Genomic DNA, 26,933 nt, shown 5'->3' on the forward strand with positions numbered 1-26,933 from the left:
GAAGGTGTAAAATTGCAATGGTGCGTGAAGAACAGGAGACAATTAAATTAGGAGTAACAAAGCAAGTTTTTAAAGGCCATGGATAGAAAGTTCTCCGCAGCGAAGCTTAGGCTGGGCTGAGGGGTCTCCCCAGAAAATTAACAGAAGCTCTAGGATTTCATCTGGAAGGCTGGCATGCACTGCTGCAATCGACTCCATTGCCCGTGCAGGACACTGTATTCTCTGTAATTAACCTATGGCTGGTTTGTTTGAGCTACGCCAAATTCAAAGCAGGCATGTTAAGGTGTCGTAAATTGTACTGTAAATAGCAACTCTATTTGTAGGAAGCTCCTTACCTGCTGAATTTATTCAGTGGAAGCATCTTTAGCTGTGACTGTGTCAAAGAGACAAAAGAGAGCCTCATCTGACGTATTTTTGTACTGGTTTAATTAAAGTGCCCCAGGTACATAGCGTTTGATTTCCCAGTAGACAGGGCTTTTGTATTTTAACAGCCTAAAAGTAAGCAACAATTGGAATAATTTTCTCTTCCAAATTTTGCAATGTATCAGTTCTGATATTAAAGCAAGATACAGTTAACACAAGGCTGACTATGCTTTCCTCCCCTGGAATGGCTGCCTATGCTGTTGTTGCAAAGACTGGTGTAGTTACTCCGATAGTCCTCAAACAGCAAGTACAACAAATGCACCTACACCTGTTCAAAACACAAGGTGGCTGGGACACCTTCTCAGACATTTGAGCATACCAGTTCATTAGGCTCAGACATATTTAGATCAACACTGTTTTTTGATTTCTTTCTGGTGAGTTTTGTCCCAGGTTTTGGATACTTTTCCTTGCTATGAATGACCTGGATATACTGGTCATTACTGCTGTTCTGTGGATCACTGCTGGATTCAATGGAAATGGAATCAGATTCTGTTAGAGATTGCTCCAGCTTCTGCTTTGATTTTGGTTTCACACGCGGCTCAGGATAGTTCATCAGGTGAACTTTCTTGTAAGCATACGGAGGCCTGTCAAGGTCTAGCTCAAAACCATCGTCCCAGGATTTGTAATGCACTCTGGCTAGATCTTTGCTCATAAGAACATGGCCATCAGCACGTTCTCCAATGTAAAATCGTGGTGCTGGGCGAAGATCAGACAGGGAGCGAGGGCGATGGGATCTGTCAATAAATTCTCTCCCAAGTTCCTCTTCGTCCTCCTCATCTTCGCTGGGATGAGGGGAATACATCTGGTGTGGTGTTCGAACCACATATCTTCTGACACTGCGTGGATACAACTCAATAATGTCTCCCGATTCATCCTTTCTGAAGTGCCTTTGAAGTCGGGAGGTAGAACGGAGCGATTTTTTGCGGGACTCATTTTCATTAACAAGAAAGTACCTGGTAGCATATGGTCTACGTCCCACAAAAACAGGAGCCCCTGCCCCAAGAGCATCTGGATTTACCTGCCGAATGCCTTTTCTAAAGAGAGGCTCAGAATGAACATCTTCAGTGTGCTTTTTGAAAGCGACTGGTGTGTAGGGCTTTGTTTTACAGAGCTCACTCGCACTCCCATGCACAGCGCTTGTTGAGTACCTTTAGGAAGGAAAAAAAAAAAAAAGGAGGAAATATTGAGATACACGCTTATCTATTAATGCAATTAAAATGTGTAAAAAATGAATAGTTCTGGAAGTCAAACACTAAATTGTAAGGGCGAAGATTACAGAATCTGCATTGTTCCAAATTTTTAGGACCAGTTTGAGAAACATATCCTGGGAAATTAGGAGATACTTGTTCTTCCCTGGGAAAAGGCAGCAGACAATTGACCTCTCAAGTTATGCTCTTGTTCTGTTTTTTCTTATTCTGAGAACTGCTCTTTATCTGATCACTTGGAAAAAAACACAACAGGTAGCTTAAAGCATCAGCCTGCTCATTCCAAAACTGCTTGTCCTACAACTAGACCTGCACAGAGTTCCTTCACTCTTACTGTGTTTGTCTTGTTCATGGAGACAGTATCCTGCACAAACTATTTTAATTATATGCCTGAGGGGAACCTTAGTATTTACCTTTGCTTGAGGGTGTGTGTAAACTCCATCGACTACATAATTTAAAAAGTTTTATAATCCCATCTCAATTAAAAAAGAGTTGAGGTGGTGTCACCAGCAATCTGAATAGTACTCGTGAATGAATCTGCTTTTAAAAAATTCCTCAGGTGTTTTACTGCTCCAGACAGTCCAAATACACAGCTATTTCATAAATAAACACAGGTATGTCATGGAGCTGCTGGAAGAAATGCCGTTTCAAAACCAAAGCAGGCTTGCCTGTTTGTGATATGATCGTTTCTTGGTTTCTGTACACTTGATACTGAGGGAGCTGGTGTTAAGGAGGTTGAAGTTGTAGGAGTTGTGTTGACAGGTCTTGCAACATCAGTTGAGGGCACGGTTTGGGGCACAGACTGGGAAATGGTTTGTATTCTGGTGCCTTTGCTCACAGGAGATTCAAAATTCAAGACAGTGCCGTTCTTTCGGGGAGTTGAAGACCGAACAGAAGACTCCTGGCTGATAATGTCACTTTCTTGCTCTGGTCTCTTGTCATTGCCATCCAGATTTTGGATTCTGGCTAGAAAACAGAAATGATTACAGGAGCCATCCAAATCTCTAAATTTAGAAGCTGCTGTGTAAATGCAGTAGCTCAAATTCACCTTCAGTGAGGGGATCCAATGCTAACAGATCCCCACTGTGTTCAGAAAAGAGAAACTGGCGTCACACTGGAAGACATGGTGATAAAGGGGTGAATCAGCACACTACGCTGCATGGCAGATGTAGTATTGGGGAATACAGAAATCACTGGACATTGCTCTGTAGGATTCCAACATGGGCAACAAGCCGATATCTCTTTTCAAGAGCCCTGTTTTAGCTCACAATGCACACCACTTCCAACATGAAGGTGACCGAATTCAGCAGACTGGCTCCAGTGACTGTGCTGCTCACAGTCAAAAGCTGAATTTGGTTTCTGTAACAAAGGAAACCCAATTAGGACACATACCTCATTGTCCTCAATAGTCACTCCTGATCACTATTTTGCTGTACATCAGGTATTTCACCATTTATATGTCTGCTGGAGAGCTATAAGGGGCTCAACAGTAGCATTAAGATGTGGCTATAAGGCTACTGAATCATGTGTTCTCTTTGGCTTGACAAATTTTTAGTTGTTCCTTTCACTGGGAGGCACTAGAAGGACAGCATCCTTTCTGTGGTTTCTTATTGCTAAAAGCTAAGAAGTGGAAGATGAGGGTTCAAATTCCCTCAGGCACAGTAGACAATTAAGTCTCAATTCCTTTCATTGGTGATGAAATACTCAGCCATCTCAGGTCAAAGAATAGAGGGTATTCTCTTCCTCCTCTTCTGCCTACTAGCCTCTGAATTTTATGCAAGGTCTGACATGATTTGAATTAGAGATGCCTCCCAGGTTCTGCCCTGTTGGTAGTAAAAGCAGGAAAATATCCAGTCCAAAGATCTCAGCAGAATTTAGGTATAAAATACACACTTTGTCTTTCAGTGCTGCCAATATCAAGTCAAGCTGAGCTCAGAAACCATATAAAGGGAGGACACTATGGGAAATACATATTTTTTTTTTTTCTTTAAAATCTAGTTGAACTTCCCTGTGTGTATGAGAAATCAAAATGGTTTTGCATCCAAATGCTTCATTAACAGTGGCATTTCTACAGCTCACCAACTTACCTACTGCCATCTGAACCACCTTTTTCTTATCTTCAGTTCTTTCCTAAAATACATTCAGAAGAATGAGAAGCAGTAAATTATTATAGATTAGAGAGTAAATCCACTGCTGTGTAAGGATGAGAAGTACAGGATTGGTTTTACATTGTGAAACACTGAAAGTGACTTTAGAGATTTAATGAGGCTGGTACTTTACTGAGGACCCACCAAATCACATGTAAAAGCGCTTTGCGCTGTACTTACTGTTTGGATCTTCATTCTCAGTTGATTGTTGGTGAATTTTAATGATCTTGCAATACTTTGTAGATAATAGATTAGCATGCTAGAAATGAAAGAGGTGATTATGAGTCACTTCAAACAGTCTTGACAGTTTTCTCTTTGAGGGTTTATAGGTCACCAAAATGATGTACAGGCTCTGTAGCTACTTTGTAGCGTTTCCTTTATGCCATGACAATGGCTCACAGCCTTCTTTCAAGCAAATGTATATGAAAGAAAGAAATGACACTGGAAACAGATTTAACAGGAGTTTTAATTGTGCCTTTGTGTTTTGCAGGTCTTTTCATTGTGTGTGTAACCCTGAGTGCATTTCTGGCTCTTTTTTTTGTTTAAATTCTGGACACATTCAAAATAAGAATTTTGGTAAATATTTTCTTGTCTTTTTTTGCTTGTCCAAGGTTACAAAACAGAGACAGTAGAATTACAGCTGAGTTTGCACACTCATATCAATGTAATTTTGTTGACTGACTGGAATCACGCCTTGTTTACACTGGCACAGCCGAGATCAGATCTGGCCTGACGTAATGGATTACACTGGCTTTCAGATGAAGTAAAGTCTTAATAGCTAGACTTCACACTACAAACATTTACATATGTGCTTAGCCATCAGTTTTAAGCAGTCAATAGATCTACTTAAATTTGTAAATATGTTCATATTTACATGGCAGGGACCTTAGAGGAAACAGTTACAAATAAGAAGTATTTTTTCACTATTCTGATTTGTCTGACAAGCCCACTGGTGGGACAAACTCTGTGTTCATCTGTAGTTTACAGGGGAAAAAAATGATACAATGGTACATGCAAGACAAATGATACTCCGTAGAAGCAAAGTGAATTTCAAACAGCTCAAAGTAAATATTAATCCCAGCTGTGGACAATAATTTAGAAACTAGAGTAAGAAAGGACTTCCACTGGAAAGCCTGCAGCAACTTATATTACATTAACACTTAAGCGCAGACCTTCATAATTGATTTATCTTGTCAGAAATCGGGATGACTGAATAGCTTCTTTAAATGATAGACTGAGCTCTGTTCACAGTCGTAAACTGAACTAATGACCATGAGGAAATGAGAAATTAATTTCTGAGGAGCTCTTGAGAGGAAAGAAGGATCTTAAAACTTCCTGGAACCAGCAGCACTGCAAGCCTTGACACAGTGTAATGAATTTGCTCTAACATGGTATCTCAGAACAAGAAATTCCTTTTGAACATGTGATGACAGATTTTCTTAACATACTCTCATTCCTGTCTGATCCATATACCGTATATTCAATGAGATGGTTTTTTTTTTTCAGATATGCTTAATAAAATTACAATAATTTAATGTTTGTTCCTCAGTAACAAGATTTGACTCTCCAGAGACAGAGCCAGTATTAATACAGTCAGTTTAACCTGCCTGTGAAAACCAAACTACTTACAATAAAAGTAGTAGTGCAGGGAGGACAACCACAGGACTGCTGATGTAAGTAATCACTGTGTTGAACCATGTAGGAAAATCATTTTTAATTGTTTCAGAAACAATATCATATATTTTTTCTTGTCCACTACAAGAGAGGGGAGAAAAAAAAAAAAAAAAGATAAAATTAAGCTGTCAAAAATCCCAGGTACACCAGTTTGTTAAGCGGTGTTGCACTGAACAAAGAGTTTAATCCAAAACTACTTTGGAACAGTATAGTGAAAAAAAAAAAAAAAAGATAAAAACAACTCTTTCATGATTTGCTTTTTAACAATTTTTCCAAAGCACAAAAGCATTGGCCAGGCTTGGAGAGTGCTTGAATTGAGACACAAGGTGGTGATGTGTGCTAGACTGCTCAGTGGCACATTACATTATGTAAACATAAGATAATTGAACCATGTATTTAAAGCAAAATGTCAAGTCTCACTCAGTTAAGTGAAAATGTCAACTTTCTAAGTCTTAAACTGGAAAACATTGGCAGCAGAAAAGCATTGTCCTGTCTATAATTTTTTTTTTTTTTTTTTAAAAACCAGTAATTTGGGTATTATTGAACCTGATGAATTTATTGTGAGGAGGTGAAATAAGATCTTTGGAATTTTCATTAGTCCATAACAACTTACCTGAAGGGACCACAGCTTAAAGATGGCTTATATCGGGCAATAGCAAAAATTGTTGGCAACATGCATAAGAACAACATGAACAGCAACATGGCCAAATAGAAATTATTGGATCTGCAAGAAGGCATAACATGTTTCAGGTTATACTAATCAGAGAGAAAACCAGAGGCAACAGGAAAAGTGCAAGTCTGTATCTACCTAACAAGTTCAAGATCTGCATTTTTGAAAGATCAATATCATTCTGCTGTGATTAGAAGGTCTGAACAGAGCCAGTTTAAACAGCCTCTTAATGACGAAAATCTTATTTTCACTGCTTTCCAGATACCGCTGCTGCAGCTAGAGATGTGTTTATAGCACCCTTCTACAAAACCTGACCTTACTGCCCAGTCGTGTTGGGAGAGAAAAAGATTGATCTTCAAAACACATTAGAAATAAGTGATTGTTAAGAACTAAAAATGCCCTAAATTACTTCCATTTCAAGTAAAAAAGATATTCATCATAATAGAAGAAAAATGGGGAATGCTGTTGTGCAATGCAACAGACAAAAGCAGATACTCATAGCTTTCAAACAAAGAAACATCAAGAAATAGGACTTGCCACAGTTAACACATGTAGGTTATTGTGCTCAACCAGATTTGTATGGAAATAAAGCATTTACGTTAGGCCACGTAAATTGATCTAGGAAAATATCTCTTCCCTGATGTATTTTTCAGGTCTTGCATACCTTTAACTACCCCGCTTCACAAACCCTCCAGTTTCTCAGTAATTATGTTTTTTTTCACAGACCTTTGCTATCAGTATTACTGATATACTGTCAAATTTGATTGTCAACTTTCAGAGCTAAAACTCCTGTCATTTTGTTCCTATACACAGAAGACATGTCCATTGTCTGCATTTGATTTATTCTTTATCTTTTGTTCTTATTTTGACTAACCGAGATGCTCTGAAAACCTGCTGATGTGGTACGTTACACGTTAATACAGCCCAGCTTCTCAGGTACATGAGTCCAATCAACTTGAGAACATTGAATGCTGGTAGGCAAGGTGAAAAGAAAGCTCCCATCCTGGAAAAATAATATTGTGTCAGTGCTCAGTGTTGCCAGAAGCAATTTTAATAGCAAAAGAACATACAAAAAAAACCAGGTAAATAACAGCTCACTACAAACAGATGAGCTCTTACTATAATAAGTATAAAAGACTACATTACCAATGTCCTACTTGAATAGGTTTCATTGGAAATCACGAGATTGGTTTAGTAATCAGCCAACAAAGGACAAGAAAAATTGCTTATGGACTACATACCAGATCATTCCTTGGTTGTAGACCAAATGCAATACATTCTCTGCAATTTTGAATTCTCCATATTCTGGCTACAAGAAACATAGTGTACAATTAATACCTTGCCTTAATCTTTTTTTTTTCAGATCATTTATTAGAAGCATTTGACTGAGTCAGTTTGCAGACAGCACGTAGCCTGAAACGTCCAGATCGAATACGAATGTTTGGCAGGTAGTGGGAAGACAGTAAAAACCACTCTGCAGCAGGGGATTAAATAAACTAATTTCTCTCTAGTTTACTTTACTGCTTTAGTTAAGGACAAAGAACAGGCCTCAGCCTTTCATGCCAACAGCTTCTTGCTAACCAAACATTAGTCGCCATAATTTTCTTCAAGGGCTATATGATTTTGGTTATTGTTTCTTAGACCACTATCTGTTATAGACAGATGTTACTGCTACAGAAAAGAAGATGTGGGAAGCAACTCCGTGCCCTCTGTCTCATTTTTGACTCTGAGACTGCTCCATGATGTCATTTTGGGAATGACAAAGATTTTTGGACCACGGTCATGGGAGTAGGCTTGAGAAAAACATCCAGTCTCAGCATTTACCCTGTGCCCTCCAATTTAAACTCAACGTGAGCTGTGCCTTTATAGATGTGCGCTACCAAGAAATTATTTATCTGTTGAAAGGCTTTAAGGACGTTTAGTACTAAGGGAAGGAGCCTACCCATCTTCAGCATCTTAGTTTGATAAAATAAAGACTATACTTACAAATTTGCTTTCTAGATCCCAGCACCAGCAATCACTTAAATATCGAACACACAGACCACGGAAAAAATCAATTAGCAGGATGCTTGCGACTGTGAAAATCATGTCGATAATTGAAAGCTTTAGCATCTCCTGAAATACATATTGTTCACACATACTGAGTCATTCTGGAAGCAAATGGACTCCATATGGCTCTTCTGCATTTGTACTTGTATTTTGTCTCAAGCTTAGTATCCTGATAAAATACGATTTGAATATATAAATTATTTCCTTTTAAGCTTTTCCTGTTTGATTTTTCTCTTGCTTGTCTTTATTCTAGCAAAGAGAACAATGTGCCTTCTATTGCTTGCAGCAATAAAACTCTGTCCATGATGGCTTCAAGCTTTCTTTTTAATGACTGTTCTGAAAATTTATCTAGATAAACTGAAATGGGCTGTTTTTTCTGTTGTACCCAATCCTTTATTATACTGAGTGTTGTAATACATACTTGCTAAGCGTTTCACAATGAGAATTGCTTATTATTAATACAAAACCAAATAGCAGTAGGATCCATCAAGCCATAAAAGAGATCTGTTTAGTGCTTGCAAATGAATGAGGTTGTCCTATATTTAATTGAGCTTTAAAAACATACAATTAAATAGAAAAGATTCAATTCCAAACATTTCTGGCCCATTCTGGGGAAAAATAATCAAAAAACCCCATGAACACTGATTCTAAAAATTTCCTGAAAATTTTGCAATAGGGAGAGGGGTGTACAAGAATAGAAGTCAGGCTAATAAACCTAGGAGGGGTCTTTTGCTCCAGATAGTCGAACAAGACCTTTAATATTGCTCTGTCTGGAACAAGGAGCTCAGCAAGTGAGAAGCACGCTAGCATAATTATTTATCTAGTGGCCTAGACAGAAATGGAACACTGACAGAGACCAAAGTACATTGGGGTCAAATGACATCTTTTGAATTTTGTGTGGTTAAAACTTCTCTCTGTATGTGTTATAATGCCACTTCCAGGCACTCAAAGCAAAGGCCACAGATTATGTATACTTCACATGTACGGAAGAAAAGAATGTCATGTTAAGTCTGCAGATTTTCTGCAATCTGATGTGGGAACATGCATACATGGCACTACCACCCAACTGGGTCGGTTCTTATAGACTGACAGTATTTTGAAACCTTTTGTTGTGGTCCTCTTTTTCTTGGAAGAAATGAAGAACACTTGATTCTCTAGTGATTTACCAAGACAGAACAAGTAGAAACTTCAGAGATGTTGTACAAATGACCAAGAGCACAATCTCATGCTTGGCTCGGGTCTGCATCCCCATCTATCCAGGCAGCAATCTGAATCCACACAGAGTGCATGTTACTGTTTAAACGTTTTTATAGTCATGTTTCTCTGTATGACCTTAATAGGATGCATCCTATTAAAATAGGATCTGTATCACGGATCTGTGGAGATCTGCCTGTGGAGAGCTGAAGACAAAGACCAAAGCCCGGCAAAAGAACATTTGTACAACGCTAAATATGTTGCAGATACTGAACAAAAAACGAAGCTTGTATCTGTGGCCATATCACTTTGCATAGTCTTTACTCTTTCTACAAAATCCTTAGCTAAATTCTAGAATTTAAATTTAACACAGCACAACATGTTTTTAATTTTTTGTCAAATGTAGATAAGGAATAGGTTGATGATGTAATAAAACAATTGCGTACTTGACCAACATACGTCTCCCAGCACTGATCCTGTGGGTTCTGGGTGTTAAAGGAAATTGTTTTGTTAACCAGCGAGTCAGAGACCATCGAGCCGTGAGCATGACTTTCTTCCAACGCAACAATGCCGTTTCTTTTGATTTGTACATCAGGAATAGTTGTAGATAGATTGTCTTCTTTAGAAAGAGTTTTGGTTGCTAAGGTGGTGGTAGAATTACTTGCATTGTTGTTAACATCAGAGTCCTGAAATAATAAATATTCCAAAAGCTACTTTTTCAACTGTACACATATGCAGATATCTGTACCTCCTACGATGTACACACGTAGAGGTGTTTTGGCATGTATTTTTAAGCAGCAGTCAGGTGACTTAAGTAGTTGCCAATGTACAGAGTCAGATGGAACTTGTAAGGACAGTACAGAAAGCTGATTTTAGGTAGCTGGAAATACTTGGTCTAAAGCAATGGCTTTTTTTTTTTTTTTTAAAGTAGTAAGCAATGCACAAAAATCTATTTATTTTGATACATTAGCAATCAAATGGATCCAGTTATCTTAAAAAATCTACAAGTAGTTGTAAATGAACATTACAAACTAAACTTCACTTTACAATCCTATCAAATTGCAATATGTTTTAATCAATTTCAAAGAAATTTTGATCTGACTTCATACATATCAAAATAAAAGGAATTGTCTCTATAAAGTCCACTAGCTTTACACACCAGAAAACATCAGAGTTAAACTTACAGTGCCACTCATGCTGTCCACTTTATCCAGGAGAGCAATGATTAAACTGTAGAGGTTTCCCAGGTATAGAACGAGAACCCTGAAAACAAGAAGAATGAGATATGGGTTACCAGCATTGTTATCCCATCAGCTTCTCATACATTCTCTGGTTTGGCTGGACTAAAACATGCGACCACAACACACCTCTCCTCTTCCTCCCTTTCTCCCCACATATTTTCTGCACTGCATAATGGCCATACCTGGCTAGCTGGAAGCGAAGAGTGGTCCTTGGATGATACATCTCCAGAGCTGCCACAAGTTCAAAAGCAGAGGGTGCAATCATTGTAATCAGGGACACAACTACGCTTACCTACATAACAGAGACACACAGCATTTTTGTAGTTTTTCATGTAGATCTTCTGCAGTACCTTGAGTACTGATTGGAATACTGCTGAAGCACTTGCTTTGGTGATTGCTTTTCTTAGAAGAGATGCTTTAAAAAGTTATTATTTACGTTAGTAGTAACAGTAGTTATGATCCAAAATTATAGATCTAGAATACCACTGAGGAATCTTTACTGCAGACATTGAGCTTTAAAGTTACTACTTTATTAATTAAAATAAAACTTGACATGCGGAAGACATGAAAGCCAGCACCTTCCTCTGAAATGGTTCAGTAGCTTCTCCATACCTATATTCACCTCCTACTCTCAGTATCCACTCATTCCTCTGAATGGAAATATTCACAGAACATTCAGTATCCCCCAGCTGATATCTGTACCTATTATCAAAGCTGATTCCTTTCCCGTCTGTTGGCCCAGTGTTCACTCGGCTCAGTTATGGGTGCAAAAGTAGATTTGTGAGTGACAGGAGAGCTTATGTGTTGCCCTCACAAAATAGAGGCCAGCTAGAACTGCAGTCTCTGTGAAATGAGGACCTGCAGCATCCTCCTACCCGCTTTAGCTCTGCAAGATGAAGGGAGAAAGAAAGGAGCAAGTGTGCAAAGGGAGATGCAGGTATCCACACGGCTCTGCCCTCTCATCCTTCATTTCTCCTGGCTAATCTCTTGCGATTTACACCTCAGTGCACACTGTTGCTACAGAGAGCCCTGAGAAAATAACCCTGCTTCTATACAGCGGCAGCATAAAGACAGCGTACCTCGTTTTTTTCCCAAAGAGTCAATTCCTTTTTGGCGTGCTCTAACTTTTGGGATCGATCCACAACAAAGTAAATGATGTAAATACTTCCAGCAAGCGAGAGAAGCACAAGGATATTTGCAATAATTCTTAAGCTTATAGTCACTGCCCTAGGAAAAAAGAAAAGACACAGCCAATACAGTAGGTTGTTTTGTGACACCAGGGGGTCTTTTCTAACATGGTTTTTAGAAGTACGAGATAAACAGATTAGCAGTGCCATCTGCATTGAAACAGCGCTTTTAAAAGGATCTCGAATTTTTATATACATACAAGTTTTTGCTTTTCTTCTTTTCCTGCTCTTCCAATATAGCTTCCTTGAAAGAAACACAGCATTATCATTTTAGTAGTGTTCAGCAAAAATAATGGACATATCTTTCACAGAAGGTATCAAGTATATAAGAAAAAACTTCACATCCTGGAAGTGCAAGCAGATAAACATCTCTCTGTCCTGCATGGCTTTTTAGGATTGATAAGTGAGCTTAAGTAATGAAGGAGATTTCTGACGAACAAATCCACAGTAATCGAATATTTGTGCACTTCCAGTCATGCAAGTTCAATGGAGTACAACCAGAGGTTTACACTATCAGATCTTTTTGCAGGACATGCCTATAGAATCCATGTGTCAGTAATGTAATACAGAACTGTAAAAAGATATTCTCAGTCATTGAAATTACTAAATATCAGAGCTTATTACTTTATCCTTATCACAATTTGAAATAATTTTGTTCAATGGCTTTACGAAAATGCACCAAATTTGAGAAATAAATTACTTTTGATGAAAATCGCATCTGTTCTTAAATTCTAAATGGAAAACATCTGTATTTAAAGCAATTTTCTAATATTGAGAGAGCTGTAAGACGTCCCTGGACCATTTGTTATGGAGAGATGAAATAAATGAGTGTTTTCACATTGTTAACATGAATTTGATTCTATTACTCAATGAAATTACACCACTAGCAAATTTGTTTCTAGTTATCTAACTTCTTGTCACACATGCAGTGGCATTAAATAAAACTCTTCTGAAGAATACGATGGCCTCGCTGGGACTGCAGTACCACACAGAGATACGATACCATCCCTCTCCTAGGCAAACAGATCTGCAAATGAATACCAAAACCCAATAGGAAATGCAAGGGAAAGAGAGGAAAGACTTAACATAGTTTACAGATTAACAAACAAATCAACTCTAAATAATCTGAAGGTCAGTTGCTCACCCTAATGCTATTAACTATGGCAGCAGCTTTGCTCTCTGCAGCCTCGGGGTTTCCTATTAAATAGTCCCAAGCACAGAACAGTCTCCAACAGAAAGTGTAATTTTCATCAGAGGCACTTGCTAAACTCATTCTTGAGTTCTTTGCCATTCTGTAAAAAAAAAAAAAAAAAAAAGGCAATAAATATTCAACTGCTGTAACTGTTTTTAATGCGTGAAGATGAACATGAAGATGAAAACGAAGGTTTATAGTTTTCAGATGTGTCTGCCTGTAACTACCAGTTTGCAGCAATTAGTGACATTGTTGGCAGCTTTCTAAAGAAAATAAAACAGGGTGAGGTTCAGAATGAGCTTCAGTTTTATTCTAGTGCAGAAGTGACTCACTGTGGAAAAGGGAAGGTTCAGCTTCAAAAGTGAAAGTTATTACAGGCAGTGCTAAAAATGTCCCTGAACTGCACTGTGCCAGATAAATAAGTATCAGGAAGGAAAAGCAGATCAGGAGAGGCTAGCGTGACCTTGCCCCTCTCCATGCACTGCACATCCCTAGATTTATGGTCAGCACAAGCAGCCTTGCTCTCTCTGCTAAGTAACTCCTTCTCCCAGCCCTTCAACAGCAAAGGAATTAAGCTCACGTTCAAACAAGATGCCACATACTGGCTGAAACAATGCAAATGGTATTACATCTAGGATGGAATTTTTGTATTTGTATTTCAATAGATGGCAATAATAATGCTGAAAGCATTATGCTTAAAATATAAATATCTGTCATAGCAATAATTAAAGCAGAAAAGAAGAAAACAGAAGGGACTTCCGTGAGTGTCAGACCTTGCACTATACAAACGCAAAGCGCACAGATCATCTCATGAACAGCAATGAATGGGAAGACTTACTTTTTTAAGAGAATGATGAAGCTGTAAGCAAACACTGCCATTCCAACAAGGAAGTAGGCAAGAGGCAGTCGATATCCAGCCTTCCCAATCTTCCTGTCACGGCCGTAGTAGCCATAAAACAAAACAGAGTACTGAAGGTAGCCCTGCAAAGACCAGAGCCCATAAGTGAGAGCAGTAACTAACGATTATAACCGAATAACGATACTGAAACAATCAAGAGTGGTTTTAGTCTTGCCCCTAGTGACCAGATGGTGTCCAGGTCTTGAGCAGATGCAATGTGCTCCTTGGGAATGGTCTTGCTGACTGTGCTGCCAAACGGTTCTCCGGCCAGTAGCTGGGAAAGAGAGAGAAGGTCTTGGAAACTGCCTGGCCTGGGGCTGCACAGCAGAACCCACCACAAGCTGCCTGCAGGGGTGATGCTGTCAGGATAGCAAGTATTGGGTCGTTTCTCATTCTAAGCTAGAAACTCCATGAGAAATTCTGCATTCGTTTTCCACTAAACCTGACAGGATTTTTATTGTTTTTTGCTATCTGTGGTCTACCTATGGGGAAATTTAGTGCTCTATAGACATCTTCAAAATGGGTGAGAAATGAAGAGAGATCAACTGAAACCATTAACAAAATAGCTTTAAAAGTTATGTTAGTTTTAATTTAAGCATTTTTAAATTAATTATGATATTGCTTGATCTCTAAATGGTATTTGAAGATTAAATCTACTTTTCCTTAAAAAGGTATAAAATGAAAGAGAAAGCCTTTTCTATTTCAATTTACTTTTTTGTTTGTTTTGAGGGTACTTTTTTTTTTAGTTTAGTCAATGAGAAGAAAAATCAGATATTCCTGTGTTTTCTAATAATTTTATTAAAGCACACGTTAGGTAAGGCAAAATAATATTTATGAATAATTTAACAAAGTTATCAAATAGTCTTGCTTGCATGCAAGAACTAAACAGAGTTGTGGTTGTTCAGAACTTTGAGAAAATGATTTCTAATGGACAATAATCCATTGTGTGGAGAAAGATGTTACATTTTTCTGCCTGTAAATGGCACTAACAGGACTTGAGTGTACTCAACTCCAACTACAGCTTTTAGAATTTGGTTCTCCGTTTTAGTAATCAGATACAAACATACTCTGTAAAAGCATTAGTACCATGTTGACAAAATATCATCTCTAACACTAACAGCAAAATTCTTTTATCCTTTGCCAGAAAAAAAAAAAACTCTTAATAGTAGAATTTATTTTAAATAATTCATTTTCAATTGTACATTTCAAATTGATGTATGCCTTTAAGAGCAGTATTTTTTTAATTCAGAAAGGAAAGTGCAACAGTAAGCATTTTTCTGTAAATATTAACAACATGTTCTTACCTCTGGTAAGACTACAAACGCGCCTGTCATTATCGTAAGTACAATATTGATTCCAAATAGCCATCTCAAGAAGATGAAGTAAGAGGCAACTCCAGACCCAAAATGACCTTAAACCACAGAAAATAGTTATCAGAGCTACACAGTCTGTAAAAGCTCACATCATTAATTCATGAAGTATTATTTGAATAATAAAACAAAAGAAAAACCTTTCTTATTCATGCAGGGCATACAGCAAAGCAGAGAAAATGTTAACACCTCCATGAGGAAAACATAATTCTAACACAAACTCTGTTGAGGAAATCTTGCCATTACCAGCAGTGTTTACACAAGAAACTGCCATGTTGGGTGACGTCATGCATCTGATATCCCTTTGCTGCTGGAGCGCAGAGGTGTGACCTGACGGCTGATGTAATGTTAAGGGCTGCTTTAATGCAATTCAAAGACTCAAGGGCTGGTGACGCAGGTTACAACCACACTTAACCCCGGGCAGATCTGGGGCTGTTGGCCTGAGGATGCTGCCCCATTGACTGTGATAAACTGTAACCGAATCTTGCTGCATTTTCAGAATGACAATGGGACAAATTTGACTTTTTAAAAGTTACCCCCCACTAACACCGTAAGTGAGAACTATACAGTGTCTAAGGCACCAGGAAAAGTAGAAAAAGCAAAGTTTTAAAACAATCTGCTGAAAGTTTGCATCTAACTCTTTCTCCCAAATATTATTTATTTAATTCAGTAAATTCAAAAGTAAACCCTAAGACCCAGTATTTTAGCAAGTGCTTTACTGTTCAATAGCATTAAATCTTTATACTTACTCTCAATTTTCTTTATTCTCATTTCCCAAGGAATAAAGATTACCACAAAGTTATACGCAAGTCGAAGAAACTTCCTCCAAAGCTGAGAAAAAAGTAGAGAAATGAGACACTTCTGCATTAAAAAAAAAAAGAAATGCAGAGTATTTTGCTCATGTCTCTCTCATCTGGTATCATAGGAAATATTACAAATGTTAATTACTAAGACTTTAGAGCATGTCTGTGAGTAAGGTGGGTGAAGTAAACCCCAGTGTGTTTCAAACACACAAAAGATGGGGGCACAGGAGTCCTTGGCTCTGCCCACCAGCCAAACGCCAGCAATGATGAGGCAGAGTGCCCTTTATGCACCTCTGAGGGTACAGTCAGGGGCCGCCAATCTATACATAAAGATCGTGAGGAACCAACAGAAGGAAGCCAACAGGCACCATTCCCTGTCACCTTCTCCATGGCTGGGGGCTGCGGGGGAGGAATGGCGGAGAAGGGCCAGGCAGCGGCTCCGGGCAGCAGGAGCCATCCGAGCTGGGTACTGGTGGGATGCCTGGCCTCTGGGTAATTTATGAGGGAATCCCACGGCACTACATGGAATAAATTTGATTTCTGGGACAAACAAATCAACAGACAACTAACTTCAAATTTGAAGAGAATCATAATGCCTTAGAGGAAATGTTCTTTGAGGAAGAATAAGCTTTTGTATTCAACAGCAGCAAATTCAACTATTATATTCTCAGCTCTGTGTGTTACAGCTGACACCTACAGAAAACCTGTGCTCATATTTTGAGGAGTCTTTAACCTCCGTTTTTCGCATGGTCAGAGGAAAGCATCTTCCTGCATGCAGTGGGATGTGCATACACGTGGGAGAAGAAACAAAATCTGCCTGTGTAAAATCGAGTGCAGTTTTTAGTTTGTTGAATTAGACTTATAACTTTACAGTATCAACAGAAAAATAGTATTTGTATGTCATGCATTATTAAGTGTCTTTAGTACAGCTTGATATTAAAATAAACTCTATATTTTAGGCAGCAGCAGTGTCAATATTATATCATGTAATCTATTCTCCTAAAACCTAAGAGGAGAGATATCGTGTATATATATATGTGTGTGTATATATATATATATATGATATGCGAATATATCATCAGTCTCTTTGGCTGAAGTTAATTAATTTTTATGGTGGTATGCATATTTTATTGCATGAACGGGAAGTATTTTAATTAAACGAAGAAATTGTAGATGCTGTGAATTGCATGGGAATTGCTGGGATTGCGACTTTCATTTGGAAACAGGGTTCACAAGGCTGAGAAAGGAATCGAGCAGCTTGTGCCATTTATAAAGCATAAAAAAGGTGTCCACGTGGGAATAGCATTTGTTAAAATTATTATTAGATAGCTATTGCCTCTTTTCCTGCCTACTGCATACCTGAACGATAATTTATACTTTGGATGAAGGGTATGGGCATCTGGCATTAATTGCAAATGTAAAAAAATACAATGCAAATATAAAATAATTGAACTGAGAACAAAAAAATGCTTTCAGTGTCAAAACTATAAAGCTATTTTCACTCAAATTTTCATCAATAATAGCACGAATATGTTGTCCAATTATGAACAGTGTGTATTTTGCCAATTTTAAAAACTTGTTTAAAAACATATGCACTTACAGCTACATTTTGTTCATAGTATATGTTCAACCATTGAGTTCTTAATTTTGAAGATGTAGCGCTTGTTTTGGTGTGCTACAGTTTTTGTCTCCTTGGTCACCATGCTATTTTCTGAGAAAACACGTGAAAATGAAGCCCTTCCAATTAAAAAAAAATGCAGCTCATTCTGCATTTGCTGAATTTAGCTCTGATGTAAAGGCTATATTCCCTAATTTGTGCTAGGAAAAAAGAATACAGTTCCCCTACACATAATGAGTGGTGCTAATTAACTGCTGAATTATATCCCTGTGCTGAATATCTTCAAGCAAGCACACACAATAGAGGCAATTAGATTAGATACAAACTTTTATTCATTATGAACTCTAAGATGAAAGCCTCTGGGTTTTTTTGATAGGAAGGGGAATATGAACAAGCAATGAGCCCAATCTCTGATTTACTGATGTGCGTTGCAGACCCTTAGCACTTCTCTTTCTAGGTAACATCCTAGTTCCACTGAAGTCAAAGGCAAAAACCAGTGTTTATTTTAACAACAACTGTTACTGCTGCTCCATTTGCCACACATGCAAAGGCAGAACGAGACAAGATGAGTCTTGCCTTGAAAATTGTACTTTTAACCTTTGCTGTGGGCCCGTGTAATGGAACAACAGATACACATGCCGCCTTTCGTTTGTTCACGTGAATAAAACGCATGGTGACCTATTTTACTGTGATTTTTTTGAATTAAGATACATTACTCATTAAGAGTCTAATTACGATGGCAAAAATATTCTTGACCATTTAGATGACTAAAGAGCTCTTCTCTCACGGTTGCGTATTAAGAACAATTGCCTACATGTTATTAATTTCCAGAAGTTAGGGCCAGAGTCTGTTTTCAGTGGTGTAAATAGGTTTGCTAAGATTAGATTCAAATTCTTTGAGTATTATGCAAGTAAAAACCTTGTTTAACAATGTATTTACCATAAGCTATTGTAGGATTGTCTTCCAAACTAAAAGCTAGAAGCATTTTTCATACTAAACTATTGAACTGTAACCCCAGAGCCTGGTGAAATAGCTCTCCAGAGAATATTTGCATTGTGGTGTTGGTGTCCCATTCCCATCATTCCCTCTAGCAGGCATCGATACTTGTAGATTATTTGAGCAGGAAGCTTATACCAGGTTAATAGAAGGACATCCATCCCTCAACACATCAAATTAGTCTGCAAAAATGTAATTTCAAAATTCACAATACAGGGAAAAAAACAAAAAGCAGCTTTTAAATGCTTTTTACTCCCTCTGCAGAGATCCTGAGTTGGAGATGAGGACTGCATAGCAAACATACGCTTCTGTGAATGAAAACTGCACATGACTATTGCTATAGAGAAGAGCTGTAATTTAAGAAAAAGCAGCTGTACCTCTGCACCAGCGGCTTGGTAACCTCTTGTTCTCGTGAGCCTCCCTTCATACTTCAGCACAATCTCCTTCGCCTGTCTGCACGAGAAGGTGGAAGTTCATTCTACATTGATCCCATGACTCGGAGCCCCTTATTCTGCACAAGCAGCTACTAGTAAAGTTGTCAAATGCTCTGAAATACAGTTGTGGACTGTCTTACCATAAAATCCTTATCCAGGCAAAGCTTTTTTCTTTTCCTATTGACATTTTTTACTGAGACTTTAAAATCACTGGGAATTTTGTCTGAGAAAACTCAGCATTCAAAACTTTGACTGCAGGGAAAGTTTTCTATTCTTCTGATTTTTTTTCTTCGTCCTTTTGATTCAAAGTCTTTCTTTTAAAATGGTGCAGCCCAAACAAGTAAAATAAAAAGATTGCCATTACAGTCTGGTTGATCTCATGTGGATACTAAGGCTTCTGGAAATATGGTGCAGCCCTCTTGTAAGATGCAAAGAGGTGCATGTTTATCTGGTCATACATAGTCTTTGACCTCAGCAGAAGGTAGATGGGGACCACCAAAATCTTGTCAACAGGAGCAGGAAGGCAGCAAGTCACAGACTGTGCCTAACAGAAAAATCTCTCTTTGCTTCCAGGCTTATGCAAGGGCTCTACTACTGCTTGGGTGTCCTCATGACTAAAATGCCATCCTAGCATCAAGCAAGGTTTTAAGAGAAAGATGCTGGACGAAAAGGAAAAATAAAACAAGTCTTAAACAGATCACTCTGAGAAAGACCTGGCACAATTTAGACAGGTGGCCCAAAGAGATAGGCACCCACTTTTTCATTGTAAATTTCTAATTATTAGTATAGTAATTGCAATCTTAAACTCTGAAATATGTTATTACTACACTGAACGTATCTTTTAAACCTACAAGTGTCCAGTATCTACTGCCATTTACAATATATTACCTGAAGGTTATGACCAGCTTCTGTTCTTGTTCCATGCAATTACCTTGAAAATAGCAGATTGTTTTTCCTTTTTGGCACAGAGTGAAACTATTTAGCTTAAAAATGTTACTACTGAGCATCACCAACAGCCTTTCCTTAGACCACTGAACAGCTGACACAATTTTAATAGTTAATAGCCTAAGTGTGATTTCTTGCCCTCTCTCCTGTACAATGACTGTCTAAAGGGAGCCACAGGCACGCACAGAAGACAGCTTCACCTGCAGACTTCCCACCTCGAGGTTTCTGCCTTCAGCTAGCTCTCAGGTCTCATCAGGGCATCCTCACAGCACACTCTCACTCTCCTAGCAGCTCTTCGTAACTTCTGCGCTCAATCCATCCCAGGTTACACTGAAAAACTTGAGTCACAGTCCGTGAGGCTGAAAGTGTTTGTGCAAACACCATTACCTGAGCGCCCTCAGCTTCTGCCTCATCGGCCATGGCCGGCAGCGGATGTTGGACATTATCTCCTTCTGGTACTGGATGTTCTGAAAGATCTGCTCTGGGTCATGGCTCTCAGCCTTTTCTTCACTGATATCATCGTCCGAGTTGCTGGCAGCCCCACACACACCCCATGAGAGGAAAAAAAAGACAAATTATTCCCAATCAGATCCCCAGCAAACTGTTGATTTGCACAGGATCCAACCTATTAGAGCAGTGAGCTATGGAACTTGCACAACCTTATGATTTTAAAGTCGATGAATTATTCATATGAGTTCCCCATCTCCAAGATCCCTTTTTTCCTCCCCACCACTTGCTGCTCAGTCATAAATTATCCTCGCTCTCCACCACGAATCCCAGTCTTTCCTCTCCGAGCATTTCCAGACTTACAGCTGGTACATCATGCTAGAAGACACTCGGTATATTTTTTCGGGAACAAAGTGCTGTCTAAACATTTCCAGCAAGAGCACTTAACATTCATTTATTCACCACGCAGTGTCAGCCTTTTATTTTGATTGTAATAATGATAAAATATTTCCTTGTTAGAATGGGGGGAACAGATACTTCGAACGCGGTTTCCCTTCATTCCTGCTCCCTTTTGAGTGGGACGGGAATGTAGGACCCTGCCCCCCAGGAATTACTTGTGCCTGTAAAAAGATTCATGTGCTTTGATGCAGATTTCTGTGGATGATTATTAAATCATTTTTTCTTCTGCTATCACCACATTTGCTAAGCTATATCTCTCTCAGTTATCTATTTGAAACAGGGTGTTGTATATGAAACAGCAGCAATATTTGTTCTTACAGAGGTTTAGATCTAAAAACCCGTGGCAACTGTTTGAATGAAATTAGAAAAACTGACGTACTGCAACAACCACCAGCTAGGAAGTTTTCTAATTGTACTGCTATGTACTCATTGGGAAAATTCTCTGCAATTTTGCTGGAAAAGCAACACCTTTTAATTGATTAGAAACAAATCATAACCTAAAGCATGGCTTGTAAGAACATTCAAAAGACATACTTTGTCAGACCACTGATCCATTGTCCTGTCCCCTCGGTCAGAGGCGACATTCAAGGGAAATATATAATGGAAAAGCACAGAGGGATTTCTTACCCTGCTATACCCTGAACTTGCTGAAATTACACTGTTTTATGTGCAGTGTTTATTTTGCAGTATGAAACATGATTTTTATGATAATTAAAAAAAAAGAGAGAGGTTTAAAATACATCTGAATACAGAAAGAAGAGTGATTTTTCTCATGCTCTTTTTCATGTTACTCCAGTGCCTAAATGAAAAGACAAGATCCCATTTCTGTGCCAGATAAAGCGGATTTGCCCTTTAGATGAGAGAGGGTCTCTTACCTGTGGGGTGGCTCCTGGTAGGTGTAGATGCCGGCGTGCCGCTTCACCGTTCGGTACTTTTTGCAGGACTTGGCATTTCTTGCTGCAGCCGAGCCCGTTGCTGCTGCCATGGTGGCAGCTGCTGCCCGTGCCAGGTGGAACTCTGCTAGAAGGAAGCCTGTAGCTCACTGGTCAGATGGCTCGTAAGCAGCCAAACGTTATTAAGTAGAGAGCAGCGAGCGACTGCGAGCCCTGAGGAGCGGAGCGGAGGATTGCTGCCTGTGCTGGGAGCCCCAGCCTGGAGAGGACCTCTGCCCAGCAGCTCCTGCATGCCTTAAAGCGGCAGCACACAGCAGCCCCCGGCAGGGTGCTTTTAGTGAGATGCCCAGAAGCAACGTGGGGAGCAGAGCCCAAGTGTGGGCCAGCTGTGGGCCCTTAAATCAAAGCCAAGTTTCCCTTGTCACAGATGAGGTGTTCTCTCAAAGCAACATCCCATCACACCATGCTGGCCCACGCTGGGTGACGTTTCCAAGGAACGCGCTGGACGTACCGTGGACATCTTTGCTTCACGTGCTTCAGAAAATGTTATTGGTTGGGTAAAGCAGGACAGTTTGCATTTTGGGTTTTACTAACAGAGAAAAACGCAACGTCATTTTCCCACAAGACTTCCAGATCCTCGACCGGAGGATAGCCCTGATAGAACACACAGCTGCTGCTTTCCTGGGCCCTGGCCCCTATCCCTCAGCATGACCTCCATTCCTTGTACCTAAATTTACAGCTTTTCTTTTGGAGGTACCACAATACCTGCTATTCAGATGAGTGCAGATTACCAAGCACTTCACTTTTTCTTAGTAGTTGTAATCTTAATTATGCTCAATTCCCTTAATTACTGTATCATCTTTAACGTTTACAATAAGCATTGCCTAGATTATTGATCATCATAGTGGTTATTTCTAGAGCTAAACCACTGGAAAACATTACCATACAATGCTTGTTTCCCGTTTCTTCAGCTCTACCAAATAAATTTTATTACAAAATTAATTCGATAGACTAAAAGTGTATTTAACAAAAAATCACTTTAAAAGACAACAAATGGACCGGTGCTGTTAGCTTGAGGAGCCTTTATTAAATAACCATTCTCTCTTTCTCACTTTCTGTATGTCCTGGGGCAAACTCTTGCACTTTCAGGCTTCATCTTCCATCCTCTAAGAAGGATAGTATTTCTGCATTTCACGGGAATGACTGTATGATGCTTGTGTATTATTACACCATTAACTGTCGTCATATGGGCATGAACTTCCTAATTCAGTCAAAATATTCATGTGCATGATAAAACTGATCTTAAAACACCAGTATTCAGTTTCGAATGTCTCAGAACCAAAATACAGTAGCATTAGCTTTGACTCATTTTGTATCTACTCAAAATGTAATCCATCCATTTAATCCAAGATTAGCTTCTGGACAACTTACATACTGTACTTCCCAGTAGTCATATTTTCAAGGTGGAGAGTCCCCTGACACAATCGCTATAGTCAGCACCAACACCACTTGTCTGTCAGCATCTCTGTGATACTGGTTTGGGGTTGTTGGGACAGAACAGACTGCTCCAAGCTTTGCAGGGATCAGGGCAGCTGAAGAACTTGTTATGTGGTCAAGTGACTTTACAGTGCCTTTCTGCATTGTAGAATTTGCAGGTATTCTGGGCCACATTATTACAATAGAGCAAAACAGATCAAGAAAACTCATTATGAATAGTTTCTATGACCATAATTTGATGCTGAGAACGTGGGGGAGAAAGGAAGAGTTTACAGGGTTTTCACTTGTTCCTAACTTGGTATTTTCTCTCCTTAATAGCTCTGTGCACTATGCGGCAAAGGTTTCAGTTACATAAATCAATGGTCTGTTGTAGTTAACTTTTATTTGCAACCTCTGACAAGAACGAACATTAAGTTCTTGCTGCAAAATTTCCTGTAGAGAGTAGCACAGGCTGCTTTTTCCCTCTGCCCTGAGTTTATCTAAAATATTGCCACTCGCTGAGAAATTTTACTTTTCCATGACCGTGGTTCTGTCTGTCGTACTATGCTTATTTAGTTAAGTTACTAAAGGGCTAAGTAGTCACAAGCCTCATTATTTATACTCAGAGTTAGTTACCTGGTTTTACAGTTTTGAAAGAGTGAGTCCATTTGGTATAATTCACTCCGCACTTTTTAGATGACAAGGAAGGATCGGTTTAGAGAAGGACAACTCTGCATTTCCAAAACATAGCCAACAGTAAAGTCCAGAGCCCTGGGTGTATCTTGTTTGAAGCTTCTTCAGAAATCTGGAAGTTCCATTAGCACAAGGCAGAAGAGCACTAAAATGGTAAAGAAATGCCCCTATTCAGAGTCCAGTACAACTAGGTAGCTGTATTCTGCACCACCCCTTTCACTCCCTCTTGCATGGCTTAAACCTAGTAAAAATCATTGGTGGAAACATCACTTAGCCATGTCCTACTTACTACATGAGTTTTTCTGTGAACTGAAGTCACTATCCCAACTGCATTCCGAGCATCTCTTGCACACACCAGAGCCACAACAGAGACTGAAGGGTGTGGGCTCCAATTTCCAGCTGCCCAAGAAGGATGGACTGTAATAATTTTACTTTTTCTGTGCTGCATTTTATTATTTTTCATAGTGAAGCCTGTAAAATAAAGGCTGTTAGAGCTTTGACATATCAAACTATCTGTACCATTCTTAAATCCACCAGCCTTGGAATGGCTTTCCTGTTTGGCTTCTAGATCACAGGGCAGAAGTATCATCCTACTATCCTCCCTGTGTGTCAGACCATTCATCAAGTGAAAGCAAACAGCCAAAAGGAATGAGTATCAGCCCAGAAACATGTCTCCACTGAAAGGCTTATCACCTCTTTCCAGCTGGAAAAACAGAGGAACTATTGTGAGTGCCAGAAACACCCTTTAAAGCTTTGATGCTGCGGGTGTACTGCAAACACACCCACTTCACCACTTTTTTTGACCTGCTGCAAGATATGTTTTCCATTCTATAATTTAAAAGCAATAATAAATATGTCAGTTCAAATATGTTTCCTTGGTTGTAGTTATTCCTTTGCATCTTGGCCAGTGACATGGTGTTGGGGGCCAGATTCTGCTGCCTTAGTTCATGAGAATAAGCGCCTCCTTAGTCAGACCAATCTACTAAAGTCCATTAGCTGCCTGCTTATTCCAGTTACGTGCAGAAATGTTAAAATCATGTTGCATGTAGACATCTCACTAAGGAAAATTCCCATACACACACAAAGTAAGTTTTGACACAGTAACATCCCGAGTCCCTCAGAGAACATAAGCTAGATCTCCAAAAACTACAGGAGAGAGACTCAGCTGTTTCTCCCTCTGTATTACTGTTCCTACTTCCACTTTTCGCTGGGCTTTCAGATGCCCTAGTTTTCATTTGAAGGAACCACACTGGAGAGATTAAGACTTAACATCATTGGCAGTTCCCAGAGATTACTACACTTCACAGATAAAGCCATATCCTTTAATATGATGTTAGTATAGCACTACCAAAAACATTAAAATGCTAACATTAATGATTTACATAGATTTAATTAGCTAGGGTATCTTAATGTTTCCACAAGGAAGTTTTATTTTGTTTCTGTTGTCAGAAGAAAGCCTAAAGTCTAAAAAACAAAGGGGCAGTTTAAGTCTGACATTTATATAGCTCTAATACTGCCAGTGCTGGAATCACATACGTAATCTGAAGTTACTACCAAACACTAAAAGCACAACAAGCAGCAAGAGGCTCGTGAATTCAGAGCCCATCTGACAGGAAGATGCAGGTTGCTTTTTAAGAGAAAACAGAAAGCAGGCTTCAAGAGCTTACCCCTGAAGTTGGTGTTCTCCATTGCCCATGACCCCTGCAAAGGCCTCTTTAAAGAACTCAAGCGTTAACTCAGATCATAAAGAGGGTTTTGGTTTTGCTTTTCAACTCAGCAAGCAGATTAGCAGCCAGAACACCCAGCTGCCCGTTTCAATATGCTCTATTGAATCCAGAAACCTACTGGGGCGTTTGTTTTACTCTGAACGAATACTTCAGGGGTTATAGATTTGATTTCAGTTGCCATTAACTGGATGTAAACCAGGACATCAACCTTTTACTGCAAAACTTACAGCGGCAGCTCTCTGTGCATAATAGGAAGCCTCACATTTGATCCATAGGATCATTTTGCATTTTCAAACACTTATCCAGGAAAAAGCCAGGTTGGTGAACTCTGCTTACTGAAAATTCAGGCAATCAGTAGGCTATATTTCTCTGTGCCTGTCCGTTCCCATGGACTTTCAGTTTAAGTTTTACCCATCTTTCCAGCACTGCAGTTAAATTCTGGGGCCATTTCAGTATCTTTCTGCGTGGAAGGTTCACAACACTGCTGATCCCAGTTCCAAGGTGAAAATTCAGAAAGGATGGAGTTTTCCAGTCATCTTTGTAAAAAGAGAGTCTTATCCCTCCAGATCCTTAAGTATATAAAACAAGTGGGGAAAAAAAAGTATTTGGAAACACTGAAAAAGGAGACTGATGCATCTTTAAATGAACTAATTATCTTTAGTGCTAAAAACATGAAACCCCTCAGAAAGCAGTGATAGGTAATGATGCTGTACAGCATCCGGCTTCGTGTGAAAACAGTGGAACTTCTCTTAGTTTGAGGACCTTTGCTTTTAGAGCTCAGACCAAAAGAAAACCCAGTTGGGCTTCAAAGACAGACCAATCTCAGTTCACCTGTTTGTTCCCCAGAGATATTATAGCTGCACACTTGAACATAAAAGAAGTTATGGGATTTCCAGGATAACAAAGCCAAAGCCATTGTCTTTACTTACTGAGAGTAAAATTGATCTGCTGAACTCTGTTCAATCACTGTCTCCCCACAAGATTGTTTGGGCAGTTTAATTTCATGCAGTAGGTTTTGCTCTTCAATTTCAGCATGTTCATAACTCTTGCTGACATTTATCAGACTTGCATCAAGGGGAATACTCCCATAGTGGTTCAATTTTCTTTGTGAATTCACATCCCATGTAAAAAATATTCAATTTAAAAAGCTTGTCCTGTGCAGTTAACTGATCTTACATCACCATAAGATGAC

At 39.1% G+C, this 26,933-nt stretch overlaps 1 protein-coding gene across 2 annotated transcripts; it reads right to left on the reverse strand.

Annotated features, from left to right (window-relative positions):
• Positions 1-428: 428 nt before the first annotated feature.
• Positions 429-25,728, reverse strand: TMC3 (transmembrane channel like 3). Of its 2 annotated transcripts, XM_086620632.1 has the most exons (23): positions 25,682-25,728; positions 21,828-21,984; positions 20,434-20,577; positions 19,045-19,120; positions 16,000-16,081; positions 15,185-15,291; positions 14,056-14,154; positions 13,821-13,963; positions 12,935-13,082; positions 11,991-12,034; positions 11,683-11,830; positions 10,786-10,895; positions 10,547-10,625; positions 9,809-10,048; positions 8,106-8,234; positions 7,361-7,428; positions 6,994-7,122; positions 6,063-6,173; positions 5,405-5,530; positions 3,956-4,034; positions 3,716-3,758; positions 2,297-2,594; positions 429-1,571 (listed from the first exon to the last, which is right to left on the reverse strand). In XM_086620632.1, exons 1-23 carry the CDS (start codon positions 25,701-25,703, stop codon positions 725-727), a joined length of 3,429 nt encoding a protein of 1,142 aa, XP_086476758.1. In that variant the 5' UTR covers positions 25,704-25,728; the 3' UTR covers positions 429-724. The 2 variants fall into 2 exon arrangements, with proteins under 2 accessions (XP_086476758.1, XP_086476759.1); XM_086620633.1 differs by lacking the exon at positions 14,056-14,154.
• Between the last annotated feature and the right edge of the window lie 1,205 nt (positions 25,729-26,933).

This window comes from Tauraco erythrolophus, chromosome 14, assembly GCF_009769465.1.
Source record: "Tauraco erythrolophus isolate bTauEry1 chromosome 14, bTauEry1.pri, whole genome shotgun sequence".
Taxonomy (NCBI): Eukaryota; Metazoa; Chordata; class Aves; order Musophagiformes; family Musophagidae; genus Tauraco; species Tauraco erythrolophus.

What these genes read in the sequence shown, in the direction of transcription:
- TMC3 (XM_086620632.1), bottom strand. Translation starts at nt 25,703, where the DNA reads ATGGAGAACACCAACTTCAGGG. An exon ending in CAGAAGCTGAGGGCGCTCAG is followed by an intron (nt 19,121 to 20,433) that starts GTAATGGTGTTT and finishes CTTCTCGTGCAG; the next exon opens with ACAGGCGAAGGAGATTGTGC. An exon ending in TTAAGCTGTGGTCCCTTCAG is followed by an intron (nt 5,531 to 6,062) that starts GTAAGTTGTTAT and finishes CCTCTCTTGTAG; the next exon opens with TGGACAAGAAAAAATATATG.